At 32.1% G+C, this 22,949-nt stretch overlaps 5 protein-coding genes across 6 annotated transcripts; 2 read left to right on the top strand and 3 right to left on the bottom strand.

Annotated features, from left to right (window-relative positions):
• Nucleotides 1–1,007: 1,007 nt before the first annotated feature.
• Nucleotides 1,008–1,324, top strand: Bm17949 (Uncharacterized protein; the record flags this gene model as incomplete). Its single annotated transcript, XM_043074205.1, has 2 exons — nt 1,008–1,090; nt 1,300–1,324. 2 exons carry the CDS (start codon nt 1,008–1,010, stop codon nt 1,322–1,324), a joined length of 108 nt encoding a protein of 35 aa, XP_042930139.1.
• A 3,350-nt stretch (nt 1,325–4,674) lies between these two features.
• Bm1215 (Uncharacterized protein) lies at nt 4,675–6,876 on the bottom strand (the record flags this gene model as incomplete). The annotated part of the gene is made up of 9 exons (XM_043074204.1): nt 4,675–4,724; nt 5,010–5,060; nt 5,152–5,220; nt 5,339–5,450; nt 5,833–5,925; nt 6,181–6,221; nt 6,292–6,352; nt 6,557–6,612; nt 6,870–6,876. 9 exons carry the CDS (start codon nt 6,874–6,876, stop codon nt 4,675–4,677), a joined length of 540 nt encoding a protein of 179 aa, XP_042930138.1.
• A 1,208-nt stretch (nt 6,877–8,084) lies between these two features.
• Nucleotides 8,085–14,870, bottom strand: Bm9175 (Uncharacterized protein; the record flags this gene model as incomplete). Of its 2 annotated transcripts, none has more annotated exons than XM_001898733.2 (21): nt 8,085–8,090; nt 8,267–8,374; nt 8,591–8,740; nt 8,946–9,090; nt 9,342–9,474; nt 9,696–9,849; nt 10,011–10,097; nt 10,160–10,337; nt 10,481–10,617; nt 10,853–10,946; nt 11,036–11,134; nt 11,221–11,273; nt 11,981–12,127; nt 12,368–12,533; nt 12,761–12,801; nt 12,920–13,072; nt 13,456–13,546; nt 13,793–13,875; nt 14,104–14,346; nt 14,540–14,602; nt 14,844–14,870. In XM_001898733.2, 21 exons carry the CDS (start codon nt 14,868–14,870, stop codon nt 8,085–8,087), a joined length of 2,358 nt encoding a protein of 785 aa, XP_001898768.2. The 2 variants fall into 2 exon arrangements, with proteins under 2 accessions (XP_001898768.2, XP_042930137.1); XM_043074203.1 differs by having other exon boundaries at nt 9,342–9,456.
• A 1,362-nt stretch (nt 14,871–16,232) lies between these two features.
• Nucleotides 16,233–20,360, bottom strand: Bma-lact-9 (Uncharacterized protein; the record flags this gene model as incomplete). Its single annotated transcript, XM_043074202.1, has 7 exons — nt 16,233–16,617; nt 16,747–16,878; nt 17,131–17,438; nt 17,779–17,889; nt 19,458–19,562; nt 19,713–19,925; nt 20,220–20,360. 7 exons carry the CDS (start codon nt 20,358–20,360, stop codon nt 16,233–16,235), a joined length of 1,395 nt encoding a protein of 464 aa, XP_042930136.1.
• Bm14053 (Uncharacterized protein) lies at nt 18,156–18,930 on the top strand (the record flags this gene model as incomplete). The annotated part of the gene is made up of 3 exons (XM_001898734.1): nt 18,156–18,359; nt 18,584–18,767; nt 18,860–18,930. 3 exons carry the CDS (start codon nt 18,156–18,158, stop codon nt 18,928–18,930), a joined length of 459 nt encoding a protein of 152 aa, XP_001898769.1.
• Nucleotides 20,361–22,949: the final 2,589 nt, after the last annotated feature.

The raw sequence follows: 22,949 nt of genomic DNA, 5'->3' as shown, positions 1-22,949 counted from the left end.
AAAAAGTAGATTGAAATAACTCACGGGAGTTGTACTGAGTCCTTGCAGGACTAATAATTTTTTTCTTCGGAAAGACTGTAGGTTGAAAATAATACGGCAGTTTTTTTATTTGTGAAAGCTTTAACAACTTTATCTCATCTCAGTTTACTTTTTCATTTTAATGATATCACTGTTTCGTATGTTAGCATATCTATCGTAATTATATCTTTTCCCTATAGATATTATTTTCTTTTTTTTTTTTTTTTTCCTATTTTAGAAGCTAATGTCAACTGTAGTTGAAGCCTTAATCTTTTTAGATCTACAAAAAAGAATTTGAAAATACATATATGTGTTTGAAATTTGTATTCAAAACATGCTCAAGAGATTATCCTTCTCTTTTTACTTTTCTTATGTTTCCAGAGCGTGGAAGTTCCTTCCTATCCACGAAATTTTTATTCGGTATTTGAAGAGCTAGTGCAATGGAGGTGCTGTTCCTCTTCTTAACTATAAAATAAGTTTTCATACTGTCTTCTTCCAAGCAAAGATCTTTCTCTCGATAGTATCTATCGATTGCCTTTGTGTTCACGAGCATTTTTAAAATTGAAATGAGTTGTGCTTAGGCTTTTGTAAAACTTTGGTTAGTATTTTAGCGCAATGATACCCTTCTACTAGTAAACTGACCGCAGCTACAGACCTAATTTGGTAAGTTTCAATTTGATATCAATTTGGATGGTTTCAAAAGCGCCAAGTTTGGAAAAAAATCAATTTGTCAATATGGCATTAAATAATAGAGGGACGGCAGAAGGTCAATGTGGTGGCCTCAGCATATTTATTCGAGGCATCGTGTGTGGCCTGTGCGGCAACCAACTACAGCGCTCTTGAAAGAAATTGTCGAATTTGATTTGCACAATGATAGTTGAATTAAGCTTCGATTTTGTCAACAAACTCCCGAGATCTTTTAAGTCTATGATCTCTCAGTTTCCGGATAACCAAAGGCAATTTTTATGGAGTTTTGGCACATGAAATAAATGTACATCTGCACGTGCGCGATTGCTAAATTTATTTTCTTAAATACAAGCTCAGCTATCAATAATGCTCCTTTTAGAAGTGCGTAAGTTTTGATGACGGTTTCTCTACCGCAAATTATTTCTCCTTTTGCCCCAATCTGAGTCCTGTGTAAATTCAAATGTGGAAATTTCTGAAAACATTCTAATTCAGACCTCACTTTTTTTTTTCTTTGAGACTTTCACCCTGTGTTTCTCAACTGTTCATCCTTCGCTAGGTTTATAATAAATTAGAAACCTTTGAACCATTTTTAAGGTCTGCAAGTGATCCTGCGCTATAGACAACATTGGTTGAAATAGTTTTATGAGAATTGATAGCAGAAGCAATTGGGGATATGTGAAAAAGTATTTCGAGATTATTGACCGAAAAAAAACGGCGAAAAAAGCAGAGTTTGTGATAATCTGAAGAAAAGTTTTTGTTATCAGTTTTATTAATAATGTCGCTATGGACTGGAACATTCCTAATACTGGCATAAAAGGTAAATAAAATACCAACTATTTCTTCCCTGCACTAATTCGGGTCGATTATCCGACCTTATTAGCTAATTATTTACCTTTTATATGCCAGTATTGCTATAGGAATGTTCCAGTCACTCTCACAAAATTCAACGTATTTAGATTTCCACTCATTTCCAAAGAACTGTTTATCGTTGAAAATAAAAATTTGCTTTCACATTTGCAATTCCTTTAAAGTGTAAAACACTAAATCTAATGCATGTTAAAAGTGCACCTCATTTATTTTTGATTTTTATTCCGTATTCTCCTGTGCTACGCTGGAAATATTCATTTTGTTATTTAGAAATCATTTACTATCTAAAGAAATTTTCTTTTTGTTGCTAAAAACATCTCAATTTCATGTCCTATAACAAGAAAAAAGGACTGAGAATTGTAGAGACTACCGCTCTGAACTTAAGTCATTAAAGGAACTAATTTACATTTACTAAACAGAATAGAATTCTCGTATCCGTTAGTATTAAATCCATGTGAGAATTTCCATCAACAGTTGCATGTAAGCTATACGTTCATCGAGCTTAGACAATTGTCATTGGCACGAAGCACCATTACTGTTACTACTTATTTCATTTATAATTTCTGGTCTGTCAACAAAATGAAAAATGTAAACAAAATGTATAAAGTTCTGGTCAGCTAACATGACTTATAGAGTTTGGATTAGAGATATTAGCACGGGAAAAAAGGAATTAGTTTATAATATGAATCAGACTCGGTATTGAGAACATTGGAATATGAACCTGCAAAATAAAAAGTAAGAAACTAAGGAACCATTCTAGCTGAGAAAAATGATAAACAACATAGAATTTCTAATTTAAAATAGGAATTTAGTAATACAGAAAATCTTACAACGTCATTTACTAGATTATAGCAGAATATTAACTTCAAAATATGTGTATTGTCATTTAAATTTCGAAGCGATTAATCCATACAACTAAGTAATCCTATTATCAAAGATATACATTTATTTTTCAGTTAAATTTCAGGAGTCATCTATAACTCGCACGCTTTCAGTAATTAGTAGTGATCGCAGCTTCAGAAAAATTTAAAACTTGTTTGAAAAACTCCAACAGTACCTTATTTGCATGACTGCTTCAAATATCCAAAAACTTTTTTCACTACTTGTCAACACCCACGATGCTTTCAGAATATTAGTTAGATATTACAATATCCTGCATAAGGTGGACAAATGACTTTCCAGAATTTTATTGTATTATATCAAGTGGAAAATAATATTGATAAAATAATGCAAACACTGAACAATGAAAGACTGCATATGGTATCTGGAACAATGAAAATAACGTAAAGTCATCATTGTCGCACGAAACTGATGAAAACACCCTATAAATTACTTCGCCAGTATTGTAAATCAAACTGATATATGAATTATTCATGCCAAATTTCAGCCCTCAATCCCGTTTTTTAATCAATGTGAGGCTGTATCACATGCTACTGACAGTGCCTACAGTGCTACTAGCGACTGAAGATCTTTCTAGATTAGTCCAACTGAATGTTAAATAACGATCAAACATGAACTTCTTGCTGTTGTCGAGGAAGGTTTTAGTAATATGTGTTCTTGTTGTTACCATAACTTCACAACTTTGATAATTTGTTCGTCTTGCTTAATATCGTGCAATGCAACACTCATACAATAACATGAAAAAAAAATAAACAGTAAGTTATACCAACAGTCGCTAAGTTGTCATATTTTCTTTTCATCACTGTTATTGTTACTTTGCACCACCATTGCTGAAGCAAATTGAGTGAGCGATCGATGACACCAACCTAATCGAAACTTGCAACATCCAAAAATGGTTTTAATTCCTTACATAACTGGCGTTGGCTTACAACAGAACACAGGTTAACGAGTAAAGAGCTATCATCGAAATTGCAGGTAGACTGGTTTATAACAAAGAGTTCATTGAACAAAGAACTTGCAATCTCTTGAAGAGTCGAATGCAACTTTGCTTGTTACACTGGCGGATCTTAACAGTAACATATTAAGCAATGCACATATTCTTTGTTACAGAAGGTAACATTCTAGACAGTTTACATAAGCTTAACTACAACTGAAAAAAAGTTTTATATTTATCTAAGGAATATTCAAATAACACAGTCTTTAATTTATAGCTAGGTTTCCTGACACATACAGGTGATTACGTTTTGCGGCTTTGCATAATTAGTCATGAAACTATTCTGGCGGATACATTCATTTGTAAGGTTATCAGAGATGAATACCTTTTAGGATTTAATATTGCTGTTCTAAGTGAAAACACAATTTTTAAATAGGACATTTAAAAAGTAATAGTGCTTTCACTTCAGTTTTTAGAGTTCATTAACAGCTCAGAAGAAGGAAGAAAACAGGTGTTTGTTATCTAACTAATTCAGGTAAATGGTGAGATGGCACTTTGAAGCATTCCCGTTGGACAGAGATATTATCAGTGTCGGCACACAGGTAATAATGGATATATTATTCCTGTCATAGCTTTCCTACTCATGCGATAAAATTCTGTGATTCACTGATATGGTTATACTCACAATGCTAAACGTCAAACTGCAAAGAAACGGTATTTTTCTTCTGACAACAAAATGAAATCTATTGCGGTGCAAAACACTTTTTAGTGCTCAAACAGTACATTGCAATAGACTGAAATGTGAAACAAAACTAAGGACATTCACCCATCAAATGAATTAGATTTATGAGCAAAGGTTGGAGTTACTATCACCGGCTTTATATTTGAAATTAATAATCAGTTAAGTCTGCTAAAATTATTCATCGAGAGTTGTCTTAACTCTTTTCATAAGAACAGATGTATTGTCAATCGCTTCACGAAATTAACTAACGGTTGTCGAGACATTCTAGGAAATTGTAGAATAACAATGTGTTATGTAGTGTAGGAATGTGTTATCTACAAGTATGTGATGAGCGGTCTCATTATAAAAGTTTTATTTAATATTCTGATAGCTAGGATGTCAATGTTTAATTTTTATAGGCTGAGAGTTTGGCTTCTAAAATCTTTCCAAATGTTTGAGAAAATGCAAGGGATTAGTATTTTATTACTATTATTATTTTCTTATGTGTCTTGGCAGTAAATTGATAGTGTAACGTAATATGAATGGATCAATTTATTTCTTCGTTGTTCTTGAAGTAACTGCTTGAGAAACTGTTCTCTGTAAAAGGGATTGAATTAAAAATTGCTGCATTTGAAGCAGTGACATATAATTTTATTTGATTCGTAAGTTTTCTTTTCACCTTAATTAATTTCAAAATTGCATCCATCCTGGATTAATTCCTTTCGACACGCATAATCTTTGTACTTCTATTAAAAATACTGACTGTATTGAATGATGAAATTTGTATGACATTTTAGATCAGTCAAGTGAAGGTTCTTATGTTGTTTTATTTACCTTTACTGTACGTGATAAATGAAGTATTATTGAGTGAAAAATTCTCACCAAATGACATCGAATCCAGCTCTGAGTTAGTATCGCCATAAATCATAGATCCTGAAAAATTCAGTGCAACAGATTTCCCTATAAATCAGGATTATCAAGAGTCAATCCGAATCATTATATGATTTATTCAAATTCCGCTTACCAGATGCGGTCATCTGATGTTCGTATACATCAGTTGTATTTAAACTTGTGTGTAGAAGATAGTCAGAAGCTGAAATGCTAATTTTATAATAATATCGAAACAAGTTTTGCTTCTTATACGGTATGACAACACTTTTAATTGGCACTTAAAAAAAATCCATGTATTTACACAAATTTTTGTAAATGACAAAAGAAAGACATATCTTCTGGAATTGTGAAACAGCACATTGATGAACTTGAATGCTGAGATAAGTTCTTGTCCACAGAAATATCCATAGGAGAAGAATTAATCATATCTTCCTGTAATTTCTAGAAATGTCGTAACATCATAGATTTGGAACTTCATTCAGTTTTATCTGGTTCTTAAAAATGAAAAAAAAAAAAAAAAAACTTCCCAAAAGTATGACTCTTCATAAAAATTTACCAAGATAAAACACGTATGTCAATATGACAAGGATAATCACTAAAGATCCACTCTAGCATTATTTATTTTCAGTTGTCGGTTCTCGGTCAAGTGGTTGAGATTCAAATACAGTTAGTCAATAATATAAGCTATCAATTTTAATTGCTCATCTTAAATTCACGCATTAATAATTTCGAAAACAATATACTTCTTCACAGCTTAAATAGCTCAAATTGCCTGCTTCCAGAAAGATGAAAATAATCAGTGCAAAAGGCTTACAGATGCGATGCTACTATTATCATTCATTTGATAATTTGCCGGTAATGTTATTGCAACACCAAGGAAGTAACGAAGAAGATCATTATCTTCCAACTAAAAAATTTTCATACATTTCATTTTCGAGCCTTTTCTGCTTTGTGGAATATTTACAAGCAATTTTAGAATCATATCACAATTCAATATGGTTTCAAATTTGAACTCTCTATAAACATCGACTAGAACTTACAACTGCTGGAAGAAAAAAAAAAAGCCTCATCATATTTTTTTTTTTTTGTTTTTAGAATTGCTGATTCTTGGCCATTTGATTGATAATGTTGATTAAGAAATAATATTTCATTAAAAACATGCCGGCGGTGCACTATGTGATTCATCAATGAGTGGTTTGCTAGCTGAAAAAAATAAGGATAAGCAAATAAATAACTTGCACACTTAAGTTAGTGAGTGAAAAAACATGAAAACCTCTGCAAGTAACATTTTGCATTGTTTCATTGAAGTAACGAACGAAACTATCCTCTTCCAACTAAAAAATTTTTATGTTTTTCATTTTCGCACCTTGTCTGCTTTATGGAATGTTTACTAGCAATTTCAAAATTATATCACACTTCAACATAGCTTCAAAAAGAGAAAGTCTCATCTCATAATATTTTTTTTTTTTAGAGTTGCCAATTTTTGGTTGATCAATAATGTTAATTAAGAAACAATAAATATTTCAAGAAAAGCATGCCGATGGTTCATTGTATATTAGCTCCATGCCTTCTTCATTAATAAATATTTCGTTGTCTGAAAAAATAAGGACCAGCAAATAATTAACTTGTATACTTGGAGAAACATGAAGATCTGTGCAAGCAATAAACTTTACTGTTAAATCTTAGATTGAAAATAAAGAATAGCCGAAATAAATGAACACAATGTCGCACACTGAAGAAAAACCCGCAAAGTGCAAAGTAGAATAAATTAAAACAATCAATCATGGAAAAATTGACAGATGGTTAATAATTTCTCATCCCTTAAGAATCATATTCCAAAACGACACGTACCTACCATTCTGCACCACTCTTCTGCAAATGACTGTTTTTCAAATGGTTTTTGTTTTCTAAAAGCAATAAAAATTATTCTTCCAGATTATTCAAATTTATCCAAAACAATAAATTTATGCAAAATGCAGTCATTCATATAATTGAAAGACATGTAGTTCATCTACGAATGTATCAGAATCACCGTCTCACTTTTATTCTTTAATTTGTTCATCTCTCAATAATAAACTTATCTCAAGGGTTTCTTTCACATGCTACTACATTCTGTCTTGGATGAACTTGAACCTATGCATAGCTTCCATTATTCACAGATTTCATTGAATTTTCAATTCATTACTTCGTCAAAGCGCACTTTCTCTACAATTGAACCTAAAATATTTTCCTAGTTTGTTTTATTGCCTTGAATGTATTTATTGTATTTATTAAATGTGCTATAGAGTGCCAATGAATAGTAAGCCAGAATATTTCGGGATTCCCATGAACCCTCCCTATTATAAATTATATAAGCGATAATACCGATGGTCCTTGAAGCTTATAATATCAATTGAAACTGTCCTTTGCTTGGTGGTTTAATTTTAGAATTGATTTGGGATTTTTTCTGGAATATCATCGAATTGAAGAACAAACATTATATTCATCGGCTAAGCTATTCTTTTCAAATAATTCAATTATCAACAAAAAATTTTAAATTTTACGTCCATAAAAATCAATTAGTACAGTAAAATATCTTATAAGAAAAGCATCTTATAAGAACATTTCAAGGAAACTTTAAACAATACAACGCGCTTGTTATCGATTAAAATATCTTATTTTAAATCACACATGAATCCTTTTACAGCTTAATGAATTACATAGATCGTTAAATAGCACAGGTAGGCAAATCATGTCACTGTTTACTTCAAACTGCTTATATAACTCCCCTTCCCTTCCCTCCTTCCCTCCCCCCCAACAAAAAAAAAATGCAATCATTAAATTGAATCTTAAAAAAATAAAGAGTAACTCGGTTTAGTGTCTAAATTACCATACCTGAACTATTAATTTCTTCATGTTTATTCAAGTTTGAAACCTGAAATTTATTAGAAAAAACGGTAATATAACATAAAATTACAATTTCAAATTTCAATAATATTCTTTGAGTGTATCTATAACATATATGCTTTAGCAAAGACTTAAAATTTCTTCTTATATGAATCAGTCGTCCACCTTAATCATTGATTCTTACCACTGAAAAGCAAAAAATTCTATCAGATTATGATTAAATATAAAATAATTCTATGAATTCAATTTAACAATTTGGTCCTATTAAAAATATTTATTTTCTGGATAATCATGAATAACTCATGAACAGAATGATCTATTCCCTTCACTACTACATTCAAACTATTCAAAGTTCTGCCAACCGTTGTTTGCTCCTCACTATCCAATAAATCTGCTACTAATATTTTGTATTCCATTTTACAAAAACGATTCCAATCGCTGAATTGTGGATCCATTCCTTGCATGAATCTCTAAAAATATCGAATAATATTTTGTGTATATCCTGGGGACAATTGAAATGTAAACCAATTTAAATGTTTCAATTCAAATAATCCCAAAAATTGGATTTCGAAATCATATTTGGCATGCGGAAAATGAAGAAATTTGAAAAAATAAAGAAACAGTTTGTAAACGTTATTATGCTTGCGTTTTCAAAATGAACTCTTTACTAATTTGAAATAACATACATTTCTGTTATCAACTGGGCAACTTTCTTGCGCAATATGCTTTACCCAATTGATAAAAGTGTTGAAGAAATAACGTGCCATTGGAGGAGATCGCTTGAGATCGGATAATGTGAAATATGTTGATGAATGTGATGGTATCATATCTTTTAACTTAAAAAATTTTATAAATTAAATAATTAAAGAAATATGGTTAGTAGTTATTCCCGTACCATACTATCCAAACACATCATACAGTGAAAGAGAATCATTAAAATAGAAATAATATGATGCCTGTTATTGTAGCACTTCAAAAGTGATTCAAATGTTTGACACTTTTTTTTATTAATTATTGCTAACTTAAAAAAAAAAAATTCACCATATTTATTAAATTATTGAATGTTATTACGTCCATACCCATACGGATAACATTCGCCACTATTTCATTATAAAATTGCTCCATTTCATCAAACGAAATGCGACCGTCTCCATTTAAATCCATTATTCGGAACCAATATTCAATGCTTAAATTATAAAGATTGTTGGACTTCTTTCTTTTTGGAATCAATACTTCAGAAACTTACTACCTGCTTCTGTAGACTCACGTATAACTGCACTCGAAGTATAATTACTCAAATTATCTTAAGATAAGCTAACTTCAACATTTTTTGACCTCAGAGATAAGCTTATTAATAGGGTTTAGCAAATTCAGATTGACTATTTTTGTGCAATTATGAAATGCATGCAGACAGACATAAAATTAATATTTGCTGACCTTTTCGGATGACATTTATCAACTTCTGCCAACAAGAAATTGACGAATGCAATATAATCTATAGCTTGTTTCATTGAACTGTTCAGCGATACAGCTCCAGAAAAGATGCGTTGCACTACCAAATTTGTTAATGCTCAAAAACTTTTCATTTCATAATTAATGCAAAGAAGATTTTAAATTATTAGCTGTTTAGCTTCTAGAATCAGTTCACTCTATCATTCAATCAATGGTTAGCAGTCAAATGCGACATCATACGTGACATGAATTCTTCATGTGTGAATCAACACAAATGACTTGACCGATAGAAATTGCTCCCCAAAATTTCAGCTTTTTTTTCGTCATAACAAAACTTACCACTACTGGAATAAAAAGAAAGATCAGACGGTGTCAAGTAATTCTTTTCACCTTTATCCAACATATAAAAGTTACAGTAAATAACGTAGAAGTGTTTGTAACTGAAAATTTCACATTCTTCGTTAATCTCTGCTATTTCTAACAATTTAATTGCCTGCAACATTTTTGAAAAAAACTTCAAAGTAATGAAAATAGAAAACATTTAATTTAGCTATACCGAATTTTGTGAAATCAAGATGATTCTATTCGGCTTGCATTTGCACTTCACTTACATGAGTAAAATTTGTTAACACATGATACAGACAAATAATTTACCTTCAATAAATTTGATAACCTCAATTCTACTGTCGAAATATATTTTTTCCAGGAGTGACATACAGCCCAAAAAATACGCGCTGTCACCTGAAATATTTAGGATTTAGAATTAAACTGTCAAAGGTTGTGAACAAAAAATTTTTCTTAACTGTTTCTATATATGGTTGATGGAAGGCGACCGCTTCTTTCAAGAAACTCAGCGAGGGTAATGTCTCAATCAAGTCCTGAACAAGAGCTTTAAAATCATCAGCAATAAGGTAATTCCGTTTTCCACTCGTCAAGATGTAAACAAAACGCGATGTCTCATCGTGAGTATTCGCTTCAAATCTAAAAAAAATGTCCAATTTAATAAATTTTGGTAAGATTTCAAATTCTTAAAGGTAAAAACAATGTTTGCTTTAGTTTAAAAGTAAAAGATGAGTGACATTTTCTACTAATTTTACAATCAAATGGAACATCCGGAAGCATACTTTTTCCACCAACTTGCAAATTTATTGAAATTAATGAAATTTGAAGCTGGAGAAGAAATGCAATTATAAAGTGGTTGTTTCCAGAGTGTACACAGTCCAGATGCTGAACAAACTTCCTTCATGTGTGACAAATCAACCTAAAGCAAGAAAGGAATGAGCAAGTGTTTTGTATTATTTTGTCTTCTATCCCATTGTTGAAAATGAATACTTACAATCCAAACAATTTGCACTTTGTGTGAAATTCATTATGCATACTTATCAACAAACATTCCTTTCACCCTTGCTCATGTATTGTTTGTAACCATTGGAATACCCTTTTAATCGTCTGGCGCTTTTCCGAATTTCTCAATAAATTCATTGTGAATAATGTACCCGATCATTATATTTATAAAATAATTCTTTTATAGCGTTCAGATTCTTGCGACTTTCTTTTCCACTATGTGGGATACCACAGGGATAGTAAAAACTGAAAATTTTTGGTGTAAGTGAATTAAACATAAATTAGATTCTTGAACAATTTTGAAATCTGAATATAATTTAAAAATTGATATGTACCGTGGAATACTAGATGATGTTGGGTCAGTTTCATTAAGAATGTTCACTTTGTGAACAGTTGAGGAGCCAAGATCGCTTGATAAAAGCACTTCGAAGGAACTGAAATTTGGTAAAAAAAAATTGGATAATTTTGGATAATTTCAAAACTGGTTAAACTGGAAATTCATATTTAGTAAAATTTCTACCTTTCATTTCGTTTTTCTTCAATTTTTTCGGGAGTCAGTGCATTACCGTTTTCCTGAAAAATTCAGTGTTCAATTTCTAATTGGTTATTTTGCTAATAGACAAAATTTAGAATTTTTGCCTTATTAGATTATTAAAACGAATTCCTAAATTACTTTATTTAATAAACTAGGTATAATGTTTCATCAGATAATTTTTTTACCTCTCTTTAAATTTCTAACAACGAAGTTCATTTAACCATCACAAAACCTATCAACAAAATTTACGAAGACCTGGTGAAATTTTCTGCTGTGCACATTATCGTTTTGTTATAAATATTTACAACTTTAGAAACGCTCATAAATAGAATTTATGCCTTTCGACAGCGTATCAAACTGTTTCTATGTTTCTGCCCTAATTTGTAATACTGATGGAATTCAAAATAAGATTCTTTTTTCATAGAAAGCAAGCTGCCTAAGATGTTTGTTAATATTATATATTTCCCGAAGCACTGAAATCTTGCTTAGTTCTGAGAAATGTTATGACAAATCACGACGAAAGTTAAGAGAAAACATGAATGCTTCAAGTCAGTTTACTCAATTATGGTTTCGAATCGATTATGAAAACTGTTTGCTTCCCTCTACACATATATCTTTCAAAATATTATAAGATCATTAATTTTTTGGGACTGAATTCTAGTTTAAAGCATCTAAACTAGTAACTACTCAAAGTTTTACATAATAAGGACTGCATGCACTTATGACTCGAAAAGTTTGTTCGTACCGAAAGGGTGGATGATGTGCACCAAGAAATATCATTAACGTTCAGATCATCAAGAACTTTGTCATTCGATATAGCTTCAGGATTGGTAATCACTATCTGTTGATATTCTTGCAGTACACTATCGTCTAATATTTCTGGCCTTTCCAACTATAATTTCAAATGTCATTTATTAAAACATGATTAAGGGTGCAAAATATTAGCAGTATGTGAAAACAATAAGACTTAAAGACACACTTTTCAAAAGTATGAAAAGCTTTATGATTAAAAATATCTAAAGATTAAAAAATTTAATCACTTCAGGAGCACTTTTTACATACACTACCTGAAGTACCCTCCCCACAAGTTTTATAAATTGCATTAATTTTTTAATAGCTCTGATAACGATACCGCATCTATATTTTTTGCAACTAATGTTTCTTGTTGAGTATTCCCATCTGGAAACATAGCATATAGATTCTTGTTATAATTTGAATCAAATGGACTGATCGCTATTTGTCTGCTACAGTTCCAAGCATTCTCCTGATCTTGTCCAAATTTTTCAAACCATTTAAATCTATAAAATAGAGTACCACAAAATAATGTGTTTCAACTTAGAAATGTTTTGGAATGTTTTTTCATATTGTTAACAGATATGTAGTGCTGCAAGCAATGTGGTAAAAATATTTGCACGCATCTTGTCAACAAAAAAAAAAATTGCTTCTGAGTAGTTGTGTAGTATGAAAAGCAATTAAAAGGTGGAAATGCTTAGTACATAGATTGATTACTAGAAAGGAAGCTTACTTTTTCGGCGTTTCCAAAAGCCTTGTAAATATATCAGGATTCTGAAAAAGAATCATGACCCGATTAAATCCAAGCTTCGTTCAATAATATCATCTTACTTTAAGCATACACTGATCGATCTAACGAACTAATAAGAGGATGAATGAATTGCAATCATACCAGATGAATGGGTGATATGCACGATGATTCATTTTTATCATCCAAAATATCCGACGAAACAGCATTTTCAAAAGATTTACAGATTTGATCCATTATTAATTTGCGCTGATTATTCCACATGACGTCTTTTCCATGATTTTCTGGACTTTTCAACTACAATTTCAAGATTTCCCTTTTGTATTTAAATAGATTTGCTTACTTTGTTCGCTCACATCTTAAGAAATAGATTATCCCTCTCCATGTAGGAAAAACGACAACACTGACTTCTTCGTTATACGTTATTTGATTTTTGATTTTGAAAAAAATATTATTTAATTCTAATTCTTTATCCATAAAGGTTTATTATTCCACGCAGTAGTGAATGCATCGTTACTTATGAAAGCACTCACTGCATATCATACTAGTGTTGAAATTAAAACCAAAATTTTAGTTTTACTTATTTTCCAGTAAGCATTTTTTATTTGATTCTGAAAAAAGTGCATGTATGATGGAAATAATTTACAAATCATGCGTACAAGTTATCAAATTACTAATACCGTTAGCGAAGGTAGAACACTTAAATGTTCACTAATTTCTATTTCGGTTCCACTATTAATAGCATCCATTTTAGGCTCATCGAAAGTTGTACTGAAATGCGACAGGAAAGTGTTAAGAATAATGTTTCAAATTTAAATAAATGTTTTCAAAATTAAGTTGGAATTACATCTAATGTTCACATTCCTAGTGCAAATTTTATGGTGTTGTTCTCAATGTGATAACGTAAGATCCTAGTTGGCAAAGCCAGTAGAAATGCAACGGAAAATAAAGGATAAAATAATAAAGAACAGATATTTTTTAAAAATATTTTTTTTTTTTTTTTTTAAAAAAAAATACCAATTCTTTTGGGATATGTCTGAGGCGGGAAGGATTGGAAATTTCGCAGATATGATTTGATTTCGTTGAGACATCGCTGCACTCTGAATGTATGCTTCATAGATAAAGTTGCTTTCCAATTTAAAGTGAAAACTAAGATAAATTATAATGAATAATAGTTCTTGTTGTAACAAAAAAAAAAAAAAAAAAACAGATGAAAATCAGCCGTCGTTTCAAATTTTTCATTGAAAAAAACATCTAATTTAAATTAAACCTTTTTAAAGTTGAAATTTTTTAGTTGTTTCAGAAGTTAGTAATTATTTAACACTTACGATTACGCTGCACAAATTATGTTTCGAAGTTGATGCAAGAATATACGATGCTGAAGTGGGTGGTAGCAACGATGTTGAACTGTTTTGTTGAGTAGTCACTATTCCACGGATACAATTTTTATCATCAGTTTTCTCTGATGAACCACCTGGATCCATTACCCTTATTACTAAACTGTCATTATTATTGCCATCATCAGTTGTAACTTCCATAACATTTTGATGTATTCTTGACTCTTCCCACTCCTTTAAAAGCATGCATAATCAAGCAATTTTAGCACATTATTACATTTTATATAACAAACTTTCCGCTCTTTCTACGATGATGATCTTCTGCATCATTTGAAACCTAACTGAATTCATTATTTCTTCAGTGAGTGTACGAAGCTCATATAAGATGGCAAAAGTTAGAAGCAAAGCTTAAATATAAAAGACGTACTGTTGTAGAAATATAAGGTACATAATGTTTTTTATATGAAATTGCTAACGTTCCATCCGTCATCTAAAAGATTTAATATATCATCACTATCTAAAATTTGGGGTCAAGCTGCTGCTCTTTACATAGAGTAAGAAGATTCACTACATGTCATAAAGCCTTCCGATTGCTGTTGAAAACTTTCAGCATATTTTCCGAAATATTCTCCATTTTGCTGTCCTTCAGCAATGATCCAGAAAATTTTAAAGCACCTGCTACTTTTAAGGAAAAATCTCAAGGACATTTTAAAGGCAAACGAAACACTTACCGTCACTGCTTCAAGTGCCATTTTCATGGTTTATTTTGATCCGCAAAGCATAAATTGCACAAAGGTATTTTTTTTTAATTCAATATAGAAATCAAAGTAATATTTTGGTTGCAGTTAAAAGAAAAAACCTATCAGAAGAGCCCTGTGCAGCAGAGTTATCCCAAAGTCCCATTTTAAAATTAGATAGAAATAAAATGATTTTTGTTAAAACATTTTTAGGTCCTAAAATTAAGATATCCAGTTGGCTAGATTCAAGGTTGTAAAGAACAGGTTAAAAATATCCCCCACCTCAAAAAAAAAAAAAAAATGTCAGAAAAAAATGATAAAAAATGGAAGAATGAAAAATATGAATGTATCCATACAGCCTCTAATAACCAGGAGAAGAGATTATTTTTCAATTCAAAATGGATTAAGTGGACAATTTAGGTAGGTACCTTCCTGACAGGCAAATGGTCAAAAACTCAGGCAACGGTTTCCAGAGAATTCTACATGCTTTAGTTTGTGCCTCCACTCACATTTTTGCGCAACTTACCTAGACTGAAAATTATTTTTTGAGATTTTGCTTTGATTCTAACCTTATAACCTTTGTTCGTTTTCATATACACCTGCAGTTACCACTACAAAATGCGTAATTTATATAAGAAATTCCCTATTTTTTGCATTAGATTCCGTATATTTTTGCTATGGTTAGACACTTCTTTTAAATGGGACGAAAGACTTCTCAACAGGCTTGCTTTTTTCGATGAAAAGTTCGGTTATTGCTCGTTATGATCTGGGAATTTTTTCCACACAACATTCAGTGGATATATAAGGCTGCTAATAGGTACACCTGTCATTTGTGCATATCAAAGCAAAAATTTTCAAAAATACGAACGCTGGATCCTTCAATTCGGTAATGAAGAAATCTTGAGGTTCCTATTGTATTTCCATATAGAAAGTTTGACACTTTCTTCTAGCAAAGTAGACTTAGCTTCATATTAAGCTAAATGAATAATTAGACAATAGTCGGGTATTTGTAGAAATTATCTCACCAGAAAATCACAACTGATAATAATACTCCACACCATCAAATCAATCTTTCTGAGGCAATCAAACAAAATAGTAACTTCACTCCACTATGTTGTCATACTTTACTAACTCTCTTTCATAACTTTAATGATAGATCTTGGGTAGAAAAAATAATATTTTACTTGACATTCGCAAATAAAAAATTATTTTATACAGCATATATAGCGAAATGTATATTCATTACTTATAGATCAGACTGTAACTCAAACACCGAACAACTTTTATAGCCTGAATACTTGACAACTTAATAGTTTTCAAGAGGATAATGCGAACGACAGCAAAAGAATTCTTTCATAAATATAATGGATAATAAAAAGATATCTATGAGGTTTCGATGGAAGTAACACAACCAAAAATTTCAACAATTTCCATAGCTAACTGCGTAAGCTCACCGCATTCATGCAGGTTTGTAAGAATAGCAACGCAAGTTCCATCAGTGCCGACGAAATTATGGTCTGGTTTGATAAGCAGAACAGATGACGCACCCACAGCAGCACCAGTATGCAAAAAAACTCCTTTTCGTGGCCAGGTATCACTTAAACCTCCATACTTTTGATCATCTCCATCGATTTTGTACCACCCAAGAGCGTAAACATTCCCTCGATGATCCGAAATTTCACCCTTCCAAAACGTTTTCATGGTTTCGGCATCGAGCAAAGGCTTTATTCCATTATTCTCGACAAACGAATGCTGCGCTGCATGATAACTGAAATCGGTATATCAAATATTTCTCAAAGTAAACTAATTTTTCTATGAAATCTGCAAAAAAGAATTTGATATGCTATTTTCAATTTATCGGTGGATTATAAGTTTACCAATACTGAACTTAAAATACCTATAAAGCATTGCATTAGCGAAAATAAGTAAATCGGTGACAGTCGACAATAATCCACCACCTGCCCATTTGCCTGAATTGTCTACTTCTGGAACATTCTTTAATTTATGATCTTGATCCCGATAGTAATACCTAAAATAAACAATCTACACAAGGTATTTCCAATTATTCAGTTATGTAGAAACTTAATTAAATAGAAACTACAAGCATTCCTGAGATGGGGTTTCCATTCATCTCATCATTCTAACTTACCTGCTGATTAATTCAATGATGTTTCCATATATTCCGAAATGTCAAATATTTATATTTCTTAATTCAAATAATCAAGCTGCTAATGAACCGAAACCAATGCAACACAAATCAATTTGAAAAAGCACAAAATACCTGGCTCTATTGGTGATAAGGGGACAGTTAAGATCGAGATATGAATGGTTCATTCCTAATTCACGGAATAAATTTGTTATTTGATCTACATATCTTTCACTGGCTGCTTTTTCTAGTGCTGCACTGAGTAAAGTAAATCCGTGGGTTGTATACTGGAATTTACTTCCTGGTTCTGCTACTAATTCATCATGTTTGAAGATCTCCAGTGCATCTTTCACACACTCGTAATGAATATTGGAAAAGAACTCAGATTTGTCTTTGACCTCAATACTTCGATGTCGCGTTAGATTACTTTTACTGTATTTCTCCTGGAAGATTAGATTACTTAAAGAAATTTTCTTATTTCTATAGTAGGATATAAAACACGTAGAATGACTCAAAAATAACAGTAATATGACTAGCAGCAGAACCATTTCGAAAGTGTACAATATTTCAGGACATCGAATTTAAAAGGAATGGGCCAGAAATGAAACATAACATGACTGCAAATTAGCGACGTTCATCTCATAATGCCAACCAAGCAAAGCCATTCCCTTTGACTTATCTACTGTCCAGAAAAGTTTAGGTGAGAAAAGTGACTGACTCACTAAACCCAGAAATTTGGTTTTATAAGTTTGGTAATGCTCAAGAGAAGGAACAAACGCATACCTTATATTTAACGTCTATTTTATGTAATAAATTCTTCACATTACCATCAATTCCTGTTTCAACCGCTTTCCTCAGCTCTCTCACAAAGTCTTCTACGGTCGGCTCAACTGGCTGTAATATAAACGATAAGACTGAAAAAATTTGAGAAACTGGTCGCCATGAGTCAAAAAAGTTTTCACACGGCGATAGGTATATTTCACACCCGACCATACGTATGGTAATCGAAAGAAGCTAGTTCTACGATCGTTTTGATTATTGGGTTTCCGTTTAGTGCGATCTCGACGGAGTTGGCTGAGTGAGGTGTGGGAAGGTTGTGAGTATTAGGAGCTTGAAGTTGGGTTACTGAAAGTTTCAAACAACCTAATTTTAGACGATACATGGCTCTGTCGTCGACAAAGCTGCCCTCATTTCTATCTTCTACTGTCAGCACAAGAGTTATAAACGCACTTTATCACAAAAAAGTTATTGACCACTACGAACATCCACGGAATGTTGGGACACTCGATAAGAATGATCCGAACGTTGGTACGGGCATCGTTGGGTCACCGGCCTGTGGCGATGTTATGAAACTTCAAATCAAGGTAAATCCTTTTACAGGATACTTTGGATTTGCAACGATAAATAAAATAAGGGCTGTAAGTTCACTCAATGATAATATTTTGATAGTACTGCCTATTTCATTACGATGTGGTATTTGTTTGAAGACAGCTCTTTTGCACCCAATATGGCAGTAGATACTTAGTAGAACTCACATGCATTCATGGAAATCAGAAATTTGCAGCAGTACTTATCATTCTAAAGTTAGGTCGACGAAAATGGCAAGATAATTGATGCAAAATTTAAAACATTTGGTTGTGGGTCAGCAATTGCATCAAGTAGTCTGGCTTCCGAGTGGATTAAAGGCAAGACAACAGAATACGCTGCCAAGGTTAAGAATGACGAGATTGCAAAAGAGCTTTGCCTACCTCCAGTCAAACTTCATTGTTCCAGTAAGTTAAAAATTTTTGGCATTTCCTTCCTTAACAATTTTGCATACTGCCTCTTCACAATTGCTCATTTTAAATTATTGCATTTTCTGCAGTGCTAGCTGAGGATGCAATCCAGGCAGCTCTAAAAGACTATAAGAAAAAGCAGGAAAAATCGAGTGGCTGACTGATATTGGGCAGTTATATAAGCAGAATATATTCATTTTTTCTTGCTTCTTGAATATTGCTGATATAAAATATGTATTCTTGGATGCCCGGTGGTAGTAGTATGTGCTTTGTTCATATCGTATGTAAAATAAAACTCAAAAGATTCCAAGTATATTCTCTGTGAGAAGGCTACATTTCTTATCTCTACCCCACAGAAGACTAGACAATTTTTATCTGAACTTCTAATTTATTTGCATGTATAGAAACAAATGTAATACCTCAAAATTTGCGTCTTACTGCTGTTCTTTATTTAACTTTTATTTAACTTTATTTAACTAAAAAAAGAGATCTGCCTTTGAATTTATGACAGTCCATAAGGCAACTGGTCATATTTAAAACTGGATTAATCAGCATGCATCCTTACATTTTGCTGCAGCATACACTTGGTGTTTCAATTCATTATACTGTATTACCGAGATATGCTAAGCCGAAATACAACTAACGTTTTGCAAAATGAGAGAAGTGAGCATAACATGAAAAGGTAACCATTTTGTAATGCCTAATGCCGCTTGTGTGGCTCAAAAGCTGACGAATTGTTATAGTAACGTCTTTCTCGTTATATTTCTTTTTTGGGAAATCCGGCACATAGTCCTGCAATTTATTCCTTATATTTTATATACGGTTTCTGAAAATCAGCTCCGAATAGTTTCAATAATCAGTACTGATGAATTCTTTCAACACCGATAACTTATTTTTCCATCATCTTAATATTAAGAAAATTTGTCCCTATAATATTGAAACCTGAACAGGCGCATCCAAATGAAGTTTTCCGTTCTGGACCAAACGTGCGGCAAGGGCAGCTGTTACTGGTTTACTTATACTGGCAATTCTCATCACTGTATCGCTTTTGCACGGTACCAACTGTTCCACGTCTGCGTAACCGAACCCTTGTCCCCAAACACATCGACCATTACGTGAAACACCTACAGATAGCCCTGGGACTCCATTTCTCACCTGCACCATAACAAATTTTAAAAAGTGACCATCATTTTACATATTTTAGTAATGAAGAGCACCGACAAGAGTATTCTATAAATTTACCTACCCACTTTTTATGAAAACGATTAGCCCAACCAGTGCTGACTTGATATATCACAGTTGTATTACTTTTTGATTAAAGGATTTTCATGTGTTACATGGGACCTACGAAGGTAAACACATAGAAAAATCAATACTGGTCCATGTTCAGACCGTCCATTGGTAACTTCCTTACTGTTAATTATTTTCACTAGTATCAAAGAGGAATACCATGAACTGTTTTACGATGTTAGACGCTTTCTCCTTTTGTTCAAAATACCCTGATGTGCTGCATGACTGACGATCGCTACTGAGTCCTAATGCAAGGCCCGTGATCGACAACGGAAGAGCCAAGGAATGATACCAGCGCATTCTCCACTAGTTCTTAGAAAGCCTGAAAAAGAATTACCTCAACTGATTGCCGAAGAATGAAATGCGAGTAGTGACGTGTAACAACACAAATACAGGTGCGCGGAGAAATGCGGCTACAACAACCCTGCAATCGGTGGTTGAATTCCGAACTGTGTCTTTCGGTCTCTATAGGTAGCAAATAGATGAATTCACTGTATCATTTCTATCCCTACTCTGTTGGTACCCATTTCTCTAATTTCTGGTTCTTCTTGAAACGGACAGGAAGTCATATGCTTACGTGAGTGTGCGTATGGAGCATAATTATAAAAAGACAGTGCAAAAGGCTTATATATATATAAAGTGAATTTGCTGCTTATATATATATAAAGGGAGTGTCATCTTTGTCAGAAAATAGGACAGCCGGCTATTAGCATTCTCCGTTAATCTTATCAGTTCGTCTAATTTATTGAGGTTATCCCCCCATTTCGATTTTAAGTAAAAGTTTCCCGAGTACTGACGTAGACAAAAACAGTTCTACATATAGTGCCCACTTTATCTGTGAAATGAATTCGTATGACGCGTATATCATCCATGTATTGTTAATGTTTTAATATTTTAACTAAACAGGTTGGATGGAAATAATGTAGTTTTGGTTGAACAATATAGAGTGCAGACTTTTCAGGAATAAGATAACAAAGTGATCACAGACTGAAACTTGGAAGATGAAACAAGTAACAAGTTGTGGGATGCTTATATGTATATTGCCATTATATCACGTAAATTTAGTGCAACATGAGGAAATATTTCGTCTTGATTTGAGTCTCAAAAACAACGTGATTTTCACATTTGTTGGACCATTCTTAATAATTAAAGATCAGTTTGTTTCTCAGCCACATTATGATATCTTGTAGAATATGATTGAATATGTTTAAGGACCTGTCATGTCTTTCACAAAACCATAAGACAAGTGCAAATAACGTTTAATTGGTATTACTTTAAGTCATTTCTGCCATCGTAATTTAGAGATCATTTCCTTCTAAAATGTATAAAGATTCTTCACAATCCAGGAACACAGTTTTAATTTACACATTTACGAGGCAATCTAATCATCGCGGAAATATTTTGAAATGTGTCATTCATTCTTGGTTATCATAGCCATTCTGGTTTTTTTCTTTTTTTTTTTTTCTTCACTCGGTCCAAAAAACCGAAATAATTTGTAATATAAATACGTCTGAATAACAAAAGCATTTGCATAATAGGAATTTTTTGTAGCTGAATTTATTACTTTGGGAGAAGTTTACTGATCTCAGGAAGATTCCTTGGATGTAGATGTTAACACAGAAATACAATAATTCCTTTACCAACAGAAGCAATAGTACAATAAATCTTATAAAGAAGAGTTGAGGTCAAGTAATGGAAATCCTTTTTTGTGATTGAATTGCCTCTTGGTTGAACTCTTCAGGTTTTTGGCAAAACTGAAGTGTTGGACATGAGTGACTAATAAAGAGCTGCTGACCTGGTTTAAAATTAAATCTAATTACTAGTTGACAAACCGTAAAGGAGGTCAATGAAGCAAGTTAATCTTGTAGATTCAAATATAAATAAGGTGTTGATACCGTGTAAACAATCTATTTGGAAGATGAATTAAAAATAGTTTCTTACGTGAAATATGAATTTGGAACGATTGTTTGACGGGTGAAATAAGACAATATTCTTAGTTCTGGTGAACAATTCTTAGTTCTGTGAATTCAATACAATTTTATTTGATATGTTTTGTAAGTTATTTGCAATTTGCGAGACTTTTCCGAGTCTTGCGACATTTCTCACTGAAGTGATTCATTACATAAAATATATAAATGAATATATAAATAAATGTTAATCTAATATAATGAACCATTTGTCTAATTTCCATCTTTGTTTCCGATTACCAAGTTTATTTTCAACGGTTAAGATACCAATTGACCACTTTGACACGCGAAACCAAATAACATGCGAATGTTTTCATTCTGATGACTAATCTTGCATGCAAGGACTCTTCCCTTACACAAGCTCCTTTTTTTTTTGACCACATAGCTGTCTTTGCATCCAATATGATTATATTATTCATTATATCATCCGAAAAAAATTATCATCCAAAAAAAGGTTTTTACCAATCTTTCACAGAGACTAAACCTTTATAATAATTCTTGTCTGTAAAATAACAGATTATTTAAATCAAATGAAAAATTATTTGACAGTGTTCTTTGCTTATAAACGCAATACACTAAAAAGAATCTTGTTTTTAGTGATTAACGTACTTTTGCGAGAAGCCAATCACTCAGCTCGTCTTGCTATGTAATTTCTACCATATTCTATTCAAATACAAAAGAAATTTACCAATAATTTACTACAATACAACTGACTGACAACTTTCGTACAATTTATAAATTAAAACAAGATAGTCTATAAAGTAAAGAAAAGGTGAAGTTATGTTTAAAATAAAACATAAGACAAAGATTAAAATGTGAATTAAAGAGAAGAAATCCAACAACTAGCAGTGAAATACAATTGGAAACAAAGTGCAACATATAACAACTTGAAAAATAATTTCAATGTAATGTTACTTTCATA

Source organism: Brugia malayi (genome assembly GCF_000002995.4).
Source record: "Brugia malayi strain FR3 genome assembly, contig: Bm_v4_ChrX_scaffold_001, whole genome shotgun sequence".
NCBI classification, from domain to species: domain Eukaryota; kingdom Metazoa; phylum Nematoda; class Chromadorea; order Rhabditida; family Onchocercidae; genus Brugia; species Brugia malayi.
The sequence above is the reverse complement of the archived record's forward strand: the minus strand, read 5'-3'. Positions and strand labels throughout refer to the sequence as shown.